The sequence below is a fragment of the Lynx rufus genome, unplaced genomic scaffold (assembly GCF_022079265.1).
Source record: "Lynx rufus isolate CCGP_SWC_20201006 ecotype Redwood Valley unplaced genomic scaffold, mLynRuf1.p SCAF_6, whole genome shotgun sequence".
Taxonomy (NCBI): Eukaryota; Metazoa; Chordata; class Mammalia; order Carnivora; family Felidae; genus Lynx; species Lynx rufus.
Genome location: NW_025814878.1, coordinates 115625022 through 115643836, shown reverse-complemented (window position 1 = coordinate 115643836; position 18815 = coordinate 115625022). Strand labels below are relative to the sequence as shown.

At 50.7% G+C, this 18815-nt stretch overlaps 2 protein-coding genes across 2 annotated transcripts; both read left to right on the top strand.

Moving 5' to 3' along the window:
- Positions 1-480: 480 nt before the first annotated feature.
- On the top strand, positions 481-12058 carry C2 (complement C2). Its single transcript, XM_047102825.1, has 18 exons — positions 481-615; positions 748-954; positions 1566-1751; positions 3481-3654; positions 3741-3839; positions 4036-4169; positions 5283-5421; positions 6007-6147; positions 6804-6893; positions 9726-9866; positions 9992-10086; positions 10183-10294; positions 10412-10577; positions 10687-10763; positions 10905-10996; positions 11201-11327; positions 11488-11537; positions 11691-12058. Exons 1-18 carry the CDS (start codon positions 516-518, stop codon positions 11865-11867), a joined length of 2307 nt encoding a protein of 768 aa, XP_046958781.1. The 5' UTR covers positions 481-515; the 3' UTR covers positions 11868-12058.
- A 533-nt stretch (positions 12059-12591) lies between these two features.
- CFB (complement factor B) lies at positions 12592-18780 on the top strand. Its single transcript, XM_047102686.1, has 18 exons — positions 12592-12655; positions 12754-12987; positions 13394-13579; positions 13725-13898; positions 14142-14243; positions 14344-14480; positions 14778-14916; positions 15243-15374; positions 15924-16025; positions 16114-16251; positions 16729-16826; positions 16951-17068; positions 17316-17469; positions 17575-17651; positions 17848-17960; positions 18065-18197; positions 18278-18327; positions 18625-18780. Exons 1-18 carry the CDS (start codon positions 12592-12594, stop codon positions 18778-18780), a joined length of 2307 nt encoding a protein of 768 aa, XP_046958642.1.
- The last annotated feature ends 35 nt before the right edge of the window (positions 18781-18815 follow it).

The window sequence follows — 18815 nt, the reverse complement described above, 5'->3', positions numbered from 1 at the left end:
TTTTACCTCCAGATTTCACTCTAGAGGTTGCAAGGAAGAACAAGATTGTGATTCTTCCAATTTATCAAGACTGTCTGAGAAAATTAGCCTCCATTCCTTGGAGATTTATGTTCAAGAACACAGTGCTGTCCCAGGCTCTCAGGAAATAAAGTCCACTTGGACACCCAAGAGAAAACTGAAACTTTACTTAAATAAACAATTTTGCAATATCTTGGATGGTTTGTGGGTTTGCGTGCTTGAGACGACGCATGCAAGAGCATGTGTGTGTGCGTGTGTGTGTGTGTGTGTGAGGGGTGTGCAGGCTGAGAGCGGTAGGAAAAGCTTATAGTGCAGATCAACTGACTAGGATATTTGGGGATTAGGGAGATGGGCAAGGGCTTCACCCTCTCAGCTCAGTCTCCAATCCCTGATTTTTTTCCATGCTAAGAGCACATCCCCCTTGCCACTCCCTCGTTGTCCTTCTCTGGCAGCAAATAAAGCAGCTGCTGAGCCAGCTCTGGGTTTCGGGAAGTCAGATGACCTTTTCCCTCTGCGGGCTCTCTGCCTCTGTCTGCCTCAAGGTGGACACCATGGACCCACTGATGGCTTTCCTTTGCCTGTTGTCCCTGTACCCAGGTAGGAGCAGGGGAGGGGAATGCTGGGGTCCCTGTGCTGCCCAGGTTGAGTTCCCACTTGTAAATGGACAATCTCTCTTGCTTTCCTTTTCTCATCTTTTCTCCATTTCTGTGTTGTGTCCCACACTCACAGGCTTGGCTGCAGCCACCCCCTCCTGCCCTCAGAACGTGAATATCTCCGGTGGCAATTTCACCCTCAGCCATGGCTGGGCCCCTGGGAGTGTCCTCACCTACTCCTGTCCCGTGGGCCGCTACCCAGTCCCAGCATCGCGGCTGTGCAAGAGCAACGGACGGTGGCAGACCCTGAGATCCACCCAGCTGACAAAGGCGGTCTGCAAACGTGAGGCTCTCTGTGGGCCTTGCTTAGGGTGCCCACCAGTGGCTTCTCCAGATCTTCCATTTAGGAGTTGCTCAGGGTGGGGCTTACCCTGACTAGGTGATGTGCAGGGATGGCCGAGATGCTTTTCCATGGGGCTTTTCAACATAGTGGGAAAATGCCCATTGTCCATAGCAAGGCGTTAGAGGAAGGCTTTGATGGAGATTGTGGGGTACTAAAGCCGGGTTTTTTTAAACACTTGGGATGATTTTTTTTTTTTAATATTTAACAATTGACTGCATAGTCCCAATCATTCAGAATATGTGCCGGAGTCCCTTGTCGTGCCAGGTGTTACGCCTTTGGTTGTCCACTTGTGGGACATCTGAGGACCTCAGGGGAGAGGCTGGGGTGACCATGCCCTCAGAGGGCTGAGAGAAGTGGTTATTTATCAATCTATTAGGTTGAACTGTGTGAAATTGCCAAAATTCAACCAATTGCCACAAGCAGCGATTTCACATACAACAACCCAATATTTTGACAACCAGTTGGCTATTCCCATGCACCCAAAATGAGCATCCCTCAGCCCAGGTGTTATCCATCCATGCCTATATTCTCATTCCCTTCTCTCCCTCCAGCTGTTCGCTGTCCAGGTCCTGTTTCCTTTGAGAATGGCATGTTCACCCCACGGCTTGGGTCTTACCCTGTGGGTGGCAACCTGAGCTTCGAGTGTGAGGACGGCTTCACACTGCGGGGCTCGCCTGTGCGCCAGTGTCGCCCCAATGGCATGTGGGATGGGGAGACAGCTGTGTGTGACAATGGTGGTGAGTGCCCTGACTGATGGCTGTATGGCGGCTGGGGTCTCCTGGGAAACTTGGAGTAAGATGTGTGCCCGGGGGGCCTCTGTGGGGACAGGGGCCTCGTGTTTCCGATGCCAAAATAATATTTCCTGAATTTTGGTAAATTGAGGTCTACAGGTCACACATCACCAGCCTGCAGGGAGCCTGGCTGAGGCAGGTGGTGCTAAGCCTCGGATCCGACATGAAGGCTTCACACACTCTGTCCAGCTTTTCCAAATACCTCAAAGCAAGACTAGTGCTGTGCTTAGTGCCTGCCCCTGCTGCCAGTTTGGGTCCAAGCCTGGCTCTGACTTGGGCAGCCTTTGGCCAGGTTATTTAACCTCTCAGTGCCCCAATTTTCACATCTAAAATGGAGATAGTAAGAGTGGCCACCAGATGAGGTTGCTGTGTGGATTAAGTGAGTTGATGTTAGTAAGTGTCTAGAAGAGTCCCTGGGGTCTGGTAAGTGACACATATACTTTTGTCATGGTTATTACTGGCCCTGTCAATGGTGGGGAGGCTCTGCTTGATAGAAGTGGGGCTCCCAGGAGTCTCTGGAGCCACATTGCCTGTGGGTTTTGGGAGCTTCCTGGATGATAGTTCTGAGCACATAATACAGAAGACACGGAGTCCACGAGATGGTAGGACCATACCGTGACCCAGTGGGCCAGCCATTGGTTCTCTACTTATATTCATGACTCTGCCAAATAGCCATTGATTCAAACATAAATAGAATCGATTTGAAAATTGAGGTGCAATCTACCTAAAGTGTACAAATCTTAAGTATTCAGCTCTGTGAGCTTTTGCACATGTATCCACCAGTATAATCACCATTCAAGGTAGAGAACACGTCCGGTAAAGTAGGAGGCTCCTCCTGTCCACTGCTGACCGCAGGGTCACCACTCTGGCTTCTGTCCCCATAGTTTATTTTAGTTCATTCTTACATTTCATACAAGTGGAATCATATAGAATATGTTCTTTTGGCATCTGGCTTCCTTTACTCAACATTCTGCCCGTGAGATTTATCCATTTGTTATTTTTTATTGCTGTGTAGTTTCCTTATACAAATAGATTATAATTTATTTATGCATTCTCTTGTTGATGGGCATTGGGGTTCTTTCCAGTTTGGGGCTATTATAAGTAAAGCTCTATGAGCGTCCTTATACATAACTGCTGGTGCACATATGAACTTTCTTCTCTTGAGCATGTTGTCTAGGAGTGGAATTGTCCACTCGCAGATTGGCATTTGTTTAGTTTTAGTAGAGGCTCCAGCAATGTATCTGAGTGCTGGTTGCCTGACATCCTCTCTGACACTTGGAATTATCCAAGTTTTAGCATCTTGGTGGGTGTGTAGTGATGCCTCACTGTGGTTTATGAAGTGCAAATAGTATCTGTGGTGGTGTAGGGCTTGTCAGCTAGCATCTTCCCTGGGGCTCTGGGACGGATGCAGGCTGAGTCCCTGGGTTGGGACTGGGATGCTTTAGCTGGCATCTGAGGCCACTGAGTTCTAAACATTTTGCCCTATTAAGATTTTCCACACATACCCTTGGGAAGCACAGTTGTGGTGTCTCCCAAGGAGGAGGCCAAATGACCCACAGAGCCTCCACAGGTCTGGAGAGGAGGAAGAGCCCCGAGGGAGAAAGTGGGTGAGCGGGGCCAAAAGGCTGAGGAGGGGTGCCCCTGCTCACTGCCATCTTCCTTTGTTCACTCACAGCTGGCTACTGCCCCAACCCGGGCATCTCGGTGGGCGCCGTGCGGACAGGGTCTCGTTTCGGCCTTGGAGACAAAGTCACCTACCGCTGCTCCTCAAATCTGGTGCTGACCGGGTCTGCGGAGCGGGAGTGCCAGAGTAATGGGGTCTGGAGTGGGACGGAACCCATATGCCGCCGTGAGTAGCCAGCTGCCCTGACCCTCCAGAGATTCCCTGGGCATCCTACCCCTGACTCTGAGTGACCTCAGTGGCTCTTCCCACAGAGCCCTACTCTTATGACTTTCCTGAGGATGTGGCCCCTGCCCTGGGTGCCTCCTTGTCCCACCTACTTGGAGCCACCAATCCCACCCAGAAGAAAAAAAGTGAGTGTTTGGGGTGGGGACAGTAGGGTGCTGGGCCTGGGATTGGAGGAGCAGTCTTCCCAGAAGATGCTCAGAGCTTCCAGAAAGCTCAGTGGCAGCTGAACTGACTGGAGGGGAGGCAGGGAGGCCCTATCCCTTAGCAAGAGGGCTGGTGGGAGGTGACGATGTGAATCAACCCCTTCCATGTTTCTCACAGAAAGCGTGGGCCGTAAAATCCAAATCCAGCGCTCTGGTCACCTGAACCTCTACCTGCTCCTGGATGCCTCTCAGAGTGTGGCCGAAGATGACTTTCACATCTTCAAGGAGAGCGCCAGTCTCATGGTGGACAGGGTCAGGAAATCGGAGTCTGTTTACAGAGGAGGCCTTCCTATGCCCACTGTCTCTCTCTGGTTCCTTCCCTTCCTCAGAATCCCACTTACAGCCCACTTCCTCCAAAAAGCCCTCCTAGAGTATGGGTATTCCATGCAGGAATCGTGGATTCAATTTATAGGATCGCACAAACACTCTTGGGATACTTACTATGTGTCAGGCACTGTGCTGGGTGCTGGGTGCTGGGGGACATCAAAGATGAACAAGGCTGAGGTCCTACTTCCCAGGAACCCATCATCTAGAATGGTGGTCTCCACAGAAGGGTATACAAAATAATCCAGTGCGGTATGGTAGACAAGTACTGGTATCCTTGTTGAATAATTTCAATTTAAATTAAACCGATAACTTAATATTTAAGATTTTCCTTTAAAAATTCCAAATTTTTAAATATTTAAAATGTGTATAATATATTTGAATGGCATGCTTTATAAATATGAGTCACTTTTTATAAATATATATACCTATATTTAGATATGTGCTCAAAATGTTTTTAATGATGAGATGCATGAACAGGAGAGTTTGGAAGCCACTTAGTATAGATTCTTTGCCAGCACTTTGCCTGGTAACTTTTCACAATAGTTTATGTAGATATATGTTTTCCTTCCCACCTACAGTAAACAAGGCAGTTTACCTACAGTAAACAAGGCAGTTTTTATGCTCCTTAGAGTCTCTTAAGACCTGTAGTATCTCACTAAGCTGTGGGGCAGCAAAATCTGCCAGTTAGAGAAGTGCCTCAGACTCATGTGGACAGGTGCAAATTCGACCTCCACTTTGCACCAGTGGTGTGATCTGGGGCAAGGCAATAAGCTTCAATGTCCTCATCTGTAAAATAGGGCCTTCTCACCCCCTCCCAGAATTGATGTAAGGATGCATGAGGAGTGAGTGAGCCTATCAAAGACAGTAGATGGCCCACAAATATCAGTTTCCTGGCTCCCTGCAATCAGCAGTCTCTTAGTAAGTGACTACTTGTGGCCCTTGCCTCTGTCAGCCTTGGTCCAGGCTCTCTGCCTCCTCTGGAACCCTTGGCTTGCTCTCTAACCCTCTCTTCTTTGGCCTCTCACTTGCCCTTCACAGATTTTCAGCTTTGAGATCAATGTGAGTGTCGCCATAATCACCTTTGCATCAAAGCCCAAAATCATCATGTCTGTTCTGCACGACAACTCGAGGGATGCAACTGAAGTGATCAACAGTCTGGACAATGTCAACTATAAAGGTACAGGTGTCATCAAATGAAGGCGATGAGGCAGGGGGGAGGATAAGCTGTCTGCGCCTGCAAAGAGATTCGGGACAAATTAGAGAGCGAGGCCTTTTGGTGACATTCAAGTCTCAGGGCTCTGGGGCTCAGGTTCCTCAGGTTCGTGGTGGCCGACTCCCAGCTCCCACCAGCTCATGGCTTACTCTAATGTGCTACATGTCCAAATCCTTCACACAGGTCTTTGGCTCCTTCCTCATGCCAGAACTACATGGGCTGGCTTTCTTGGCTCACCACTGGAGTCTCCCCCATGTCATTATGAAACTACCCGGGTGGTAGAGACCAGATGGCTACAACCACCCAGGTTCCTTGGAAACTCCATCTTTGAATCTTGAGAGTATAGAGTGGCCACTGGGTTATGCAGTCTATCTAAGGGGAAAGGTTTTTAATGTTTGAACAGGCAATGATGCCAAACCTTTGGCTAGCTAAGGTCCGAGTTTATCAAGCCAGTTGATAAATGCATTTCCAATGGTTGGGAGAAGAGAGTGATTCCCTTCTCCCAGGTGGGAAGTGTTTAAGACAGTCCTTCCTCTTCACATAATCCAGACCATGAAAATGGAACTGGGACAAACACCTATGCAGCTTTAGATAGTGTCCATATCATGATGAATAACCAGATGCAACGCCTTGGAATGAGCACGGCGGCCTGGCAGGAAATCCGACATGCCATCATCCTTCTGACAGATGGTGAGTATGGTCATCTCTGCGAGTGAGTCTGGCACAGTGGAAGGAGCACCGATGTAGTGTCAGGACACCTGCATTCTGGCTCTCCCTCTGCCACTTTGGGACTAAGTTTCTTGTTTGTGTAGTAGAAATAGTGTTGATGGTGACAATGGAATGACAATGATGATGATGATAGTCATAGCTGCCCTCCTTCCCTTACACAATGTTTATGGACAGCAATTGAAGTACTTTGTGTAAAAGTGCTTTGTGATTACAAATATCAATTATTGTTACTACCTGGGAGGTTGCCTTGAGTCAGCTGGCGGGGGAGGGGGTTGGCTTTGGGGCAGGAATGTCAAGGCGCACAAATAGGACAGACTGTGTAGTGGCTCTGGGCTATGCCATTTATCTCTTGATCGTGTCCATAGAACTTGGTTTTCTTGCCTGTATAATTAGGATACCTACACTACCTGAGGTTTCAGGAGAATCAAATGAGATACAGTTTATGAAGCTCCTGGCCCAGTGCCTGGAATGTAGAGAATTTCAGTAAATAACATATCTTGAAACACACGCGGGAAGTGGTAAAGGTTGAGATTCCCAGGCTGAATGCCCACTCCTCGGAGACTATGGGGAGTCTGGACATACACCCCAGATGGACAATTCTTTTCCCTCCGTTCTAGGAAAGTCTAACATGGGTGGCTCCCCCAAGCTGGCTGTTGACAATATCAAAGAGATCTTGAACATCAACCAGCAGAGGAACGACTACCTGGGTGAGCCTCTACCCCGCCCCCAGCTGTGCTGCCCCTTCAGGGGCACAAGTTGGGCAGCCAGCAGTCTGGTCCACACCTTGGCTTTGTTTCTAGTGAGACTCCAGGCTCTGTCGTTCTGTGTGAAGGCAGCTTAGAGTCATACCGAACAATCTGGAGTCAAATGGCCCCGAAGTTTTAGCCTTTGAGCCTTGGTTTCATCTTGGGTTGGCCGTGGCTGTGGGCAGTTTCTGCATTTGCAGAAACTAGAGGGGGAGGGTGCTAGGACCTACCTAGCACCTACCTCAGAGGCAAATAGGGGCAAATGCTCAGCTCTTACCTGGTACAGGGGAACAGTGTATGTGAGTGGCCACTGCCACCATTGTGGCCATGAACCTCTCCAGAGAGGAAAAAGGCCTGGATTCCTTGTAGGGACTGTCCCTGGCATTTCTTCTTTCAGGGGTACAGATAACTAATGCTTTGGCAGTTGTAGGTTTGAAAGGAATAATTCCTCAGGTTCAGACTAAACACAAATTGCACTGATATTTGACCAGAAAAGAATTTCAGACAGAAGTGCTCTGGATAAGTGAGGATTATCTTTTGAGCCTCCAAGTTTCACTTTCCCCTTGGGTCCTCTCTTTCTTGTTCATGCCACCAACCCTACCTGCCCAGTAGGGGCAAGTGGATTCCTTTTTAAAACTCTAGCTTCGGGAAGGCAAAGCCCAAACTCTCCTCCCAAACTCCTTAGCGTCACTGGGCTACAGCTAAATGCTCAAAACACCTTATTGAAAAGAAGCAGGAATTGAAGGGACGTAGTCACAGAAAACACATGGACATAATTGTCCAACCCTCACAGTGACCACTTCTGGCCTGCCTGAGGATAGATTGCTTCCTGAGAAAAGCCTTATCTCCCAGTCTGAGCATCTCACTCTTTGCATGCCACCCAGGATCCTCTGGGAGTCAAAAATGGCCAAAAGGGATGCAAAGTGTCGTAGACTCTGGGTCTAAAGTTCTCTCTTGTCTAGCAAAAGAGCAGGACGCAGGATTGAAAGTGAGAGATGGCTAATGTCCGGGAAAAGACCAGAGCCCTGAATAAGGTCCTTGCCCCATTTTTATTAGGATCAGAAGGCTTACAAACATGGCAATGGATGTGCACAAAGAGACAATGAATCTGTGAACATTAACTTGTGGACGTGAGGGAAAGGGGGTCTTGAGGATATTAGTGGTTGGGGGTTTGGGTTAATACAAAACAAAATCCGGGTGCCAGACAGTCGGGAGGAGGGTTGTTTACAGCCGACGTGAGGCAGCACCTCTGTTTATCTTAGCTAGCCTAGGGAATGAGACAGGTAGGACAAATAACCTCAGGGTTGACAAGACACCTTTTCTTTTGTTAGCCATCTCTGCTCTGGGCTGCTTTGCCTGCAGTGCAGCGGTCCATAGTCCAATTCACCAGTTTACCTAACCCGGCCCTATCCTTCTGTGAAAGCAGCTTTCTGCTATAGTACTAAATTTGGGGTGCTTTCACCCTGAATATCTAATCTTGTTCATTTCGTATTCCTATGTATTGGGCACCTTTGTGCCGTTTCTATTTCAGGCCTTTGGCTCTATTTTGGGGGCTCTGCACCCCTATTTTGTGGTACCTTCGCACCGCCCTATTTCTGGCACCTTTGCACCTCCTTATTCTCAGGGTGCCTTTGCACCCCCCTATTCTTGGGGTGTCAATCTGGTTTACCCAAACTCAGGTGTGAGCACTTTATGACTTTGTATTTCTTTATGCCTTGTCAACCCATTGGTGTAAGCCCAGGGGATTCCTAAGCTTATGTCCCACAGCAAAGCATGGGGGAAGACTGGAGTCTGTGGGCCACCACCCCAAGGCAGCTCTGACTGGCACCCATGCTGGCTGGGAGGGAGGGCGCGGATGATTGTGTGGGTCCAAATTCTCCAGTGGGAAGAGATGGCTCCAGGCCCCTCTCTCAGAGCCTACACTTTACAGAGGAACCAGATCTGAAGTTTTGCCTCCATGCATGCTCATGAGCTCCTTATTCAGTCATATAAATGTGCTTACTGAAAGTCTCTCCTGGACACCATTCTAAGGATGCAGCTGTGAACAAAACAGACAAAAATATCTTGCTGGGGTTGTCATCCTGGAGGGACCATGTATTAGTCTTCTAGGCCTGCTGCAACCACAAGCTTGCGTGGCTTAAAATAACAGAAACTTATTCTCTCACATTCAGAAGCCTAGAAGTCCAAAATCAAGGTTATCAGAAGGGCCCTGCTCCCTCTGGAGGCTTTAGGCAAAGACTCTATTTCCAAATAAGGTCACATTGACAGGTACTAGGGGTTAGGACTTGAATATATCTCTTTGAAGGACACAATTCTACCCACTGTAGGCATTAAACAAGACAAATAAGGAAACTATATGGCATGGTAGATAGTGACACATGTCAAGGTATAAAATGGAACAGAGAGGGAATGGAATTGTCTGAGGCATTGCAGTTTTAGACAAGGATCCTAGGGAAGGCCTTGCTGAGATGGTGACATTTGAGTCAAGACTTGAAAAGGTAAGAAAGTGAGCCATGGGGACAGCCTGAGAAGGAGTGAACCAGGCAGACGCATAGCTTATACAAAAGGCCTGGGGTGGGAGTGTGCTTGCAAATTTGTGGAACTTTGAGGAGGCTCTATGGAAGGGAGTGAAGGGTGAGGAGTGGTAGGAAGTGAGTTCAGATAGGTAGTAGGGGGTGAGGGTCCAGCTTATTTAGGGCTTTGTAGGACCCAGTAAATTCCAAATGATAGTTTCCTGTCTCACAGGGTAGCCCTTCAGCCACTAGATTCTGGTGATTTCCTTCTTCTCATCAGACATCTATGCCATTGGGGTGGGCAAGCTGGATGTGGACTGGAAAGAGCTGAATGAACTGGGGTCCAAGAAGGATGGTGAGCGCCATGCCTTCATTCTACAGGACACAAATGCTCTGTACCAGGTCTTTGAGCACATGCTGGGTGAGTGCGCTTTGCCCTCTTCAGAGTGGGGTGGGTGGTGAGGAGCCAGCAAGAGCTCCAGGTGGGGAACGTGCTCACAGTGCCCCTCACATACCTCTTTCCCCCTTTGCTCCCAATACCCACAGATGTCTCCAAGCTCACAGACACCATCTGTGGGGTGGGGAACATGTCAGCCAATGCCTCTGCCCAGGAGAGGACACCCTGGCATGTCACTATTAAGGTACCAGGAAGGAGGGATGGGGCTTGGATCCCAGAGGTGGAAGAAGCCATGGGCCAGAGACATAGCAGTTCCTGAAGATCACCTGTTTCCCTGCAGCCTAAGAGCCAGGAGACCTGCCGGGGGGCCCTCATCTCAGACCAATGGGTCCTGACAGCTGCTCACTGCTTCCGCCATGCTGAGAACAGCTCTCTGTGGAGGGTCAATGTGGGTAAGGCAAGGCCCACACCAGGTTCCTGAGCCCATGGCCAGGGCTGTCACCCTTTGTTCCTAGTCCCTGGCCCCTTCAGGGGCCCTGGGCCAGCCTAATCTGCCATATTATTCACAGGGGATCCTAACTCCCAGTGGGGCAAAGACTTCAGTATTGAGAAGGCCGTGATCTCCTCGGGGTTTGATGTCTTTGCCAAAAAGAATCAGGGAATCTTGGAGTTCTATGGTGATGACATTGCCCTGTTGAAGCTGGCCCAGAAGGTGAAGATGTCCACCCATGCCAGGTGCTGGAGTCTGGGATGAGAGGGCATCCTCTGGGGGAGAGTGCTCTGGGGAGTCCCAGAGGAGGGGACATAGAGAATGCGTCTGTGTGACCCTTGTCCTTCTCCCCAGGCCCATTTGCCTTCCCTGCACGGTGGAGGCAAATCTGGCTCTGCGGAGACCTCCAGGCAGCACCTGCCGAGACCATGGTGAGTGCTGGGGCTTAGGGTGCATGAGGAGCTAGGACCAGGGCTTAGGAGTGATGACATGGGCTGTGCAACAGCCCCCAATCTGGAGCCTGGATGCTGGGTAAAGGGACCAGCACCATACCCCTTTCTCCTTGACCACAGAAAGTGAACTTCTGAACAAACTGAGTGTTCCTGCTCATTTTGTGGCCTTGAATGGGAGCAAACTGAACATTAACCTCAAGACGGGGACAGAGGTGAGGATCTCAAGTCTGGGATGCTGCGGGGGAATGGGACTCCTCTGTGGCAGCTCCTCAAAAGTCTCTCTTTGTCCCTTCCTCCTCCAGCTCTGGCTGCTTTCTCCATCTGACCCTGTGTTATCCCTCCTCCAGGCCTAGTTGAACTTCTCGGTGTCCCCCGGGACTGCTCATTCTCTCCTCTCTGTTCCACCCCTGCCACAGTGGACAAGCTGCATCCAGGTCGTCTCCCAAGACAGAACCACGTTCCCTGACTTGACGGATGTCAGAGAGGTGGTGACAGACCAGTTCCTATGCAGTGGAACCGAGAATGATGACAATCCCTGCAGGGGTGAGCCCCTCCCACCCCCACCCACGAGCCTGGATTCCTGAGGGAAAGTCCACCAATGTCCCTGTGACCAGCATGCATGCCAGGGCACTGGTGCACTGCCCTGATAACAAGGGAGCAGGGTGAGTCAGGATGACAGTCTCTTGCCCCTCCTTTCTGACAGGAGAATCTGGGGGAGCAGTTTTCCTTGAGCGGAGATACAGATTTTTTCAGGTGAGGAGAGAAGGGGGAAGGAAGCTCATGGGACTCGGGCTACAGAATCTTGACCTTGAAGGAGGCTGAGGGAGGCCTTTGGATGAGCCAGGGAGGTTGAAGCTTGGAGCTGGGGCTGTGACAGCCTCTCACCCCATTCTCTCCTTCTTCCAGGTGGGCCTGGTGAGTTGGGGTCTCTACAACCCCTGTGGCAACAGCAATAAAAACTCCCGCCAAAAGGCCCCCAGGGGCAAGATCCCACCACCACGAGATTTTCACATCAATCTCTTTCGCCTACAGCCCTGGCTGAGGCAGCACCTGGAGGGTATCTTGAACTTTTTGCCCCTCTAATTGTGGTTACTGACTCCTCTGTTGTCTTGCCAGCATCTGTCAGTCTCCCACTCTTGAACTTCTATCAGACCCCATGACCTATCTATGCTCCCAGTTCTAGGACTCCATGCAGCACATCCAAGCTGCGGAAACCCCAGGGCCCCACCCTCTGCTGTGCTTGGCTCACTCTCCTTTCATTTTCATGTGGAATTTCCCAGTTTTGAAATTAATAAAAATTGATGATTTCCTCATCTGTCTGTGTCTCTGCCTGGGGGCTGGCCAGGGGGCAGAGGATTCCAGAATGATTCCAGGAACAACAGGGAGGCAGGTCAGAGACCCTGCTGGACAAACAGTGGGTGGACTCTGCTCCATAACAGAGTCAACAGGGAGTGAGCCAGCCTTATTTCTGGTCCCTAAGGGGGTGGTCTGGGATTACTGGGGAGGAACTGGAGCTGAGAGGTGGTATTGAAAGGGTAGGGCTTATGCAGTTCCTATTTCCTTGACTGGCACCTCGGTGGGGGCCCTCCCACCTGGACATTCCGGAAAGTGATGTGGGTAGGTGGGGTTAGCCACAGGTGCCAGAACACAGATTGCATAAAAGGCTGGAGGTTGTGGGGGGCAGGGGAAGGGTGTGCGACCAGACCCAGGTCTGAAGTTTGTTTGGACATCAAGCCAGCACAGGCAGCACAAGCCGGGATAGACCATCTTGTCCCCATACCTGGTTTCTCTCCTGCCTTCCATCGCTATGGGGAGCAGTCTCAGCCCCCAACTCTGCCTGGTATTCTTGGTGCTGGGCCTCTTGTCTGGAGGTAAGAGAGAGGGTCACCACTCCCCCCACCACTTCCTGCTGCCCCCAGTATTCCTCCTTGGCCTTGGGAGGCTGGGCTTCATCAGCCTTTTTCTTTAGGTGGGAGCATACCACCATTGACTGGGGTTGGGCCCCAAGGCTCCTGCTCTCTGGAAGGAGTAGAGATCAAAGGTGGCTCCTTCAGGCTTCTCAAGGAGGGCCAGGCACTGGAGTATGTGTGTCCCTCTGGCTTCTACCCATACCCTGTGCAGATTCGTACCTGCAGATCCACAGGGTCCTGGAGCACCCTGCGGACCCAAGACCAAAAGATTGTCAAGACGGCAGAATGCAGAGGTTGGAGGGCAGTGAGGGTGGGTATGGGTCAATGGAGGGGTGGAACAGGTGGTGACCAGGGGCCAGACTAGCATACTATTAGAGTTGCATTGAGGCCAGGCAGGTTAGCAGGGGGAGCTGAGCAAACACAGGAGCTGTCTAGGGCTGAAGGAGGGAGAGAGGGAGGAGAAAGGGAGTGAATCTTCACTGAGCATCTACCCTGTGTCAGGCAACCCTGGCAGTAAAAAGAACACTCAGAAATTGGAAGCGAGGAGAAGCGGGAGTCATCATAGGTTGAGCGTTGATGCTGTCTGTGGGACCAAGAAGGCACTGTTTCTCTGTGACGGGGTCCCTGAGACCAGGAGGGAAACTCTCAAGTGAAGCCCTTTCCTTCTCAGTAACTTCTACTTGTCTCCCTCTCCCAAAGCAATTCGCTGCCCAAGACCACAGGGATTTGAGAATGGGGAATACTGGCCCCGGACCCCCTACTACAATTTGAGCGATGAGATCTCTTTCCGCTGCTATGATGGCTACACTCTCCGGGGCTCTGCCAATCGCACCTGCCAAGCAACTGGTCGGTGGGATGGACAAACAGCCATCTGCGATGATGGAGGTGAGAAGTGTCCCCTCCCCTGGTGATGGTGTCTTCTCCCTGACCATGTTCCAGCCTGAGGAACCAGCACCACAACTCTTGTGCTCTACCGTGCCATCTGGGCCTCAGGATTTGGCCCTCACCTCCATGTTTCATGCTTCTGCAGCGGGGTACTGCCCTAACCCAGGCATCCCCCTTGGCACAAGGAAGGTGGGCAACCACTATCGCCTTGAAGACAGAGTCACCTACTACTGCAACCGGGGTCTCACTCTTCGTGGATCCCAGCAGCGAACATGCCAGGAAGGTGGCTCTTGGAGTGGAACAGAACCTTCCTGCCAAGGTGACTCTTGACCCATGCCCAGGGGTCAAATCCTGCTCTTTTATCTTCATATCCCTACACCAGTTCCCCCTAATGCAACCCAGCTCCTTCCTCACTTCTAAACCTGCCTGTAGAACTTCCTCCACTACTGAGCCCTTCCCATCCTGGAAACCCACCATCCCACCTCACTGGCCACTGTGTCTCTGACCCTCACACCCTTGCCAACACCCCCAGACATTTTACCTGATTTCTGACCTCTCCCAGACTCCTTTATGTATGACATCCCCGAAGAGGTAGCCGAAGCCTTCCTGTCTTCCCTGACGGAGACCATTGAAGGAGTAGATGCTGAGGATGGGCATAGCCCAGGTTTGGAGGCAGAGAGGGGAGGGAGGCAGGAAATTGGGGGAGGATGAAGGGCCAGGAGAACCATGCATGCTGGAGCCTGAATTTCTTTGGTGGCACCCAGGGGAACAACAGAAGAGGAAGATTATCCTGGACCCCTCGGGCTCCATGAACATCTATCTGGTGTTGGATGCATCAGACAGCATTGGGATCGGCAACTTCACAAGGGCCAAGAACTGTCTCAAAGACTTCATTGAGAAGGTGGGCCCCCTTCCCCCCTGAATGTGAACTCACTGCCCAGCCAGGACTAGTTCCCTGATGTCTCCAGACCCTCTGAGACACAAGTCCCAGAAAACCTCTGGTCCTATTTTGTCCTCCTTCCCTTCCTTTTACTGGAAGCAGTTTCTTGACCTTTAACCCAATCATCCATCAGCCTCAGGGTGATCAGTCAGCCCTTGAGTCTCTGACTGTAACTTTCCCTGTCCCAGAAAAGCTGCTGACCTCTCCCAACCATAGTATTCTTTCAATGCCATGACCCGTTGCTCCCCTAACCCACAGGTGGCAAGTTATGGGGTGAAGCCAAAATATGGTCTAGTGACCTATGCTACAGTCCCCAAAATTTTGATCAGAGTGTCCGATGAAAACAGCAGCGATGCAGACTGGGTTACAAGGGCAATCGACAATATCAACTATGAAGGTCAGAGGTTAGGGAAGGGACTGGTGGGGAGTTCACTTTGGGGTCAGAGAAGTCAAAACGTTCAGGGTTGTTGTGAGGAGGAGGTAGTGAGACCAAGTGGGAAGGCAGGGTGGACCACTTTGCAGTCTATGGTTGGACAGCAGGCTCATTGAGGAATATGGATTACTGGGAACTTGGGGGCTGAGAAGGTCACTTTGTGGTCAAAGGGAAGTCAGCGGGGTGACAACTCAAAAAACTGAAAAATGTGGTATCTCAGTTGTGATAGGCCTTGAATGTTCATAGATGACTTGGAAGACCAGGCAAGGTGAGATCTTCCTTTTTCACAGATCACAAGTTGAAGGCAGGCACTAACACCAAGAAGGCCCTCCAGGCAATTTACAACATGATGAGCTGGCCGGGGAACCAACCCCCTGAAGGCTGGAACCGCACCCGCCACGTCATCATTCTCATGACTGATGGTCAGAAGGGACCTTTTCCTGCCCCAGGCTTCCCACCCTTTCATACCGGTGTATGGCTGTTTGGTTCACATGTAACACTAGACTCATGGTTGGGGCTCTGAGCAGCACTGAGGGCCCCAACCATGTTGATCTTTCCTGTGACCCTTTACAAGGAGACACCCTTCTTAAGTCTGTCACTTCCATCCCCTTAACCTGCTTACCCAGGGGTACCTGGGTGGCGTGGTTGGTTGGGCTTCTGAATCCGGCTCAGGTCATGATCCTGCAGTTCGTGAGTTGGAGCCCAGTTGTCAGGCTTGGTGCTGATATCTCAGAGCCTATAGCCTGCTTCAGATTCTGTGTCTCCCTCTCTCTGCCCCTCCTCCACTCTCTCTCAAAAATGAATAAACATTAAAAAATTTTTTACATTAAAAAGCTGAAATTTTACCTTCAGCCATTAAAAACAAAAAAACAACCTGCTTACCCAGCCATGTGTCACTACTAGCCAATTTATCTTCCTTGACCCTCTTCTTTACTTGCCTCTCACCTTCACGGTCCCTGTCTCTTCTGCAGGCTTGCACAACATGGGTGGGGACCCAGTCTCTGTCATTCATGAGATCCGGAGCTTGCTGGACATTGGGAGGGATCGCAAAAACCTAAGGGAGGATTATCTGGGTGAGTTTTTGGCCTTGGACCCAGCACCTTGCTTTCTCAGCTCCTGCCCCCAGGGCTTGGACACTCACCCTCCCTCTTTCTCCCTCAGATGTCTATGTGTTTGGGGTTGGGCCTCTGGTGAACCAAGAGAACATCAATGCTTTGGCTTCCAAGAAGGATAAAGAACAACATGTGTTCAAAGTCAAGGACATGGAAGACCTGGAAGATGTTTTCAAACAAATGCTTGGTAGGAAGATACCAGGAGGGTATAAAGAGGTCAGGAAGTCCCCCAGGTATCCCAAGGTCACTCATACTTCCTCTCCTCCTGAAGCCTTGGCAGTCTGGGATGGCTTTCTCATTGCTCCTTCTCTACCTCAGTCACACTCTGGTCTCCTGGCACTATCCACTTCCTGATCTTAGAATCACCGAGTTCTGAACAACATTGGAGATCTTGTCAAGTCTCTCATTTCACAGATGTGCAAAGTGAGGCCAAGAGCAGCCCAGGCACAGCAAGCAAGCAAGCGTTGGGCCTGAAAACAGCCAGGTCTCCCAACTCTTAGTTCCAACTTTTTTTCACTATACTGCCACAGTTCCTTGCCCCCAACGTAAGAAAACAAATGCCCCTTTCTTTTCCTTATGGGCTTCTGCTCCTCATAGCTGTGTAGGCGGGCCTCCCCGAAAGGCCGAGCATCCCAGGTTTCAGCACATTCTCCTTTCTTGTTAGATGAAACCCGGACTCTGGGACTCTGTGGAATGGTTTGGGAGCACAAGAAAGGTAGTGATTACCACAAGCAACCGTGGCAGGCCAAGATCTCAGTCACTGTAAGCACAGCTTCCTGGTGGTGGGGACCTGTGGGAGGTGAGGTCAGATGGAATGGGGGTAGGGGAAGGGCAAAATGTGGTGTTTGTGGAAGTTAAGCTTTCCCCCCTGCCATTCTGTTCCCAGCGCCCTTTGAAAGGACATGAGACCTGTATGGGGGCCGTGGTGTCTGAGTACTACGTGCTGACAGCAGCACACTGTTTCACGGTGGATGATCGGAATCATTCAATCAAGGTCAGCGTGGGTAAGGATGCAGTGAATCAATCCTGAGCTTCAGCTGTGCTCCCTGGGCAACACCTTCTACTTCCTCAGGAGCCCACCCTTCCAACCCCTGCCCCCCTCCCCTGGTCCTCAAAGCAGCCCTGTCCCTTGCACACTGGGCTGCTTGGGGGCAGGGCAGAAGACTTGGGAGTTAGGAAGAATGTGGAGCCAGAAGCAGGAGGCTGCCCAGAGAAGTAGGATGTCCTGACATACCCACTCTCTTACCTTAGGAGGGATGAAGCAGGACTTGGAAATAGATAAAGTCCTATTTCACCCTAACTACGACATCAATGGGAAAAAAGCAGAAGGCATTCCTGAATTTTATGACTATGATGTGGCCCTTATCAGACTCAAGGAGAAGCTCAAGTATGGCCAGACTCTCAGGTGAGCCCTCTGAACCCCTGAGGAGAAAAGTCTGGGCAAATTGGGGCTACAGGCCTGGGGCAGGTCAAGTCTGCTGTCCCTGAGTTTCCCCATCTCCCTTAACAGGCCTATTTGTCTCCCCTGCACCCAGGGAACAAATCAAGCTTTGAGGCTTCCACTGTCAACCACCTGCCAGCAACAGAGTAAGACATTCAGGGAAAGTAGCACAAGGGAATGATGCCAAGAGACAAGTGGGGCATGACAGGGTGCTGCAGGAGCCAGCCTGGTCTCCAGCCCACAGAAAAGGGTTGAAGGACATTTGCTGAGTGACAAAGGCAATAGAGAGATGGTGGGGGGCAGAGAGAGTGCTAAAATGACCCCTACTGTCCATTTGTCCAGTGGAAGAGCTGCTCCCTGCAAAGGATGTCAAAGCTCTGTTTGTGTCAGAGTTGTCCAAAGATAGGAAGAAGTCGATGATTCGGAAGGAGGTCTACATCAAGAACGGGGAAAAGGTGAGGAATATGGGATCCTAAGCAGGTCCTCTAGGCCCCAATTCTTCCTAAGCATGCTCTGTTTATCACCCCTTTCTCCTCCATGCTTTATACCTCACCTACAGAAATCCAGCTGTGAGAGAGATGCTCAATATGCCCTAGGCTATGACAAAGTCAAGGACATCTCTAAAGTGGTCACCCCCAGGTTCCTTTGCACTGGAGGGGTGGATCCCTATACTGACCCCAACACTTGCAAAGGTAAGAGAAGGCTCTTTGGTTGTGCTACATGTTCCTAAAGCCCAAGAATCGTTTTTCCTACAGCCTCTCCTCTCCTGTAGGTGATTCTGGTGGTCCCCTGATTATTCATAAGAGGAGTCGCTTCATTCAAGTGAGTTTCCCCTCTCCTGTCTGTGGGGAGATGCCAAGTGGTCAGCATGGGCCCTAAAGCAGGAAAGTTCAATGCATGTGGCTGGAAAGGGAAGGACAGAGCCTGCCTCCTTACATCTACTTCTTGAAATGGCCGGGTTGGGGCAATGTCTGGCCTGTGTGCTAGAGAGCAGGACTGAGCTGGGTCCCCAGTCTAATTCTTCTAGGTCAACTCAGATGCACTTGGGAGTAGTTGAGCTTCCTGGGATTAGGAAGGAATTCTACCAGATGATTGGTGGCATCCCCTTGCCCTCTCCAGGTTGGTGTGATCAGCTGGGGTGTAGTGGATGTCTGCAAAGACCAGAGGCGGTGGCGGCAGGTACCTGCTCATGCCCGAGACTTTCACATCAACCTCTTCCAAGTGCTGCCCTGGCTCAGGGAGAAACTCAAAGAAGAGGATTTGGATTTTCTATAAGGGATTTCCTGCTGGAAAGGGGGATGAGATCAAAT

Coding starts and splice junctions, on each gene's coding strand:
- C2 (XM_047102825.1), top strand. CDS start 516: ATGACCTTTTCCCTCTGCGGGCTCTCTGCCTCTGTCTGCCTCAAGGTG. Junction 955..1,565: donor GACAAAGGCGGTCTGCAAAC/GTGAGGCTCTCT, acceptor CTCTCCCTCCAG/CTGTTCGCTGTCCAGGTCCT. Junction 4,170..5,282: donor CCAGTCTCATGGTGGACAGG/GTCAGGAAATCG, acceptor TGCCCTTCACAG/ATTTTCAGCTTTGAGATCAA.
- CFB (XM_047102686.1), top strand. CDS start 12,592: ATGGGGAGCAGTCTCAGCCCCCAACTCTGCCTGGTATTCTTGGTGCTG. Junction 14,244..14,343: donor TGAGGATGGGCATAGCCCAG/GTTTGGAGGCAG, acceptor GGTGGCACCCAG/GGGAACAACAGAAGAGGAAG. Junction 15,375..15,923: donor CATCATTCTCATGACTGATG/GTCAGAAGGGAC, acceptor TCTCTTCTGCAG/GCTTGCACAACATGGGTGGG.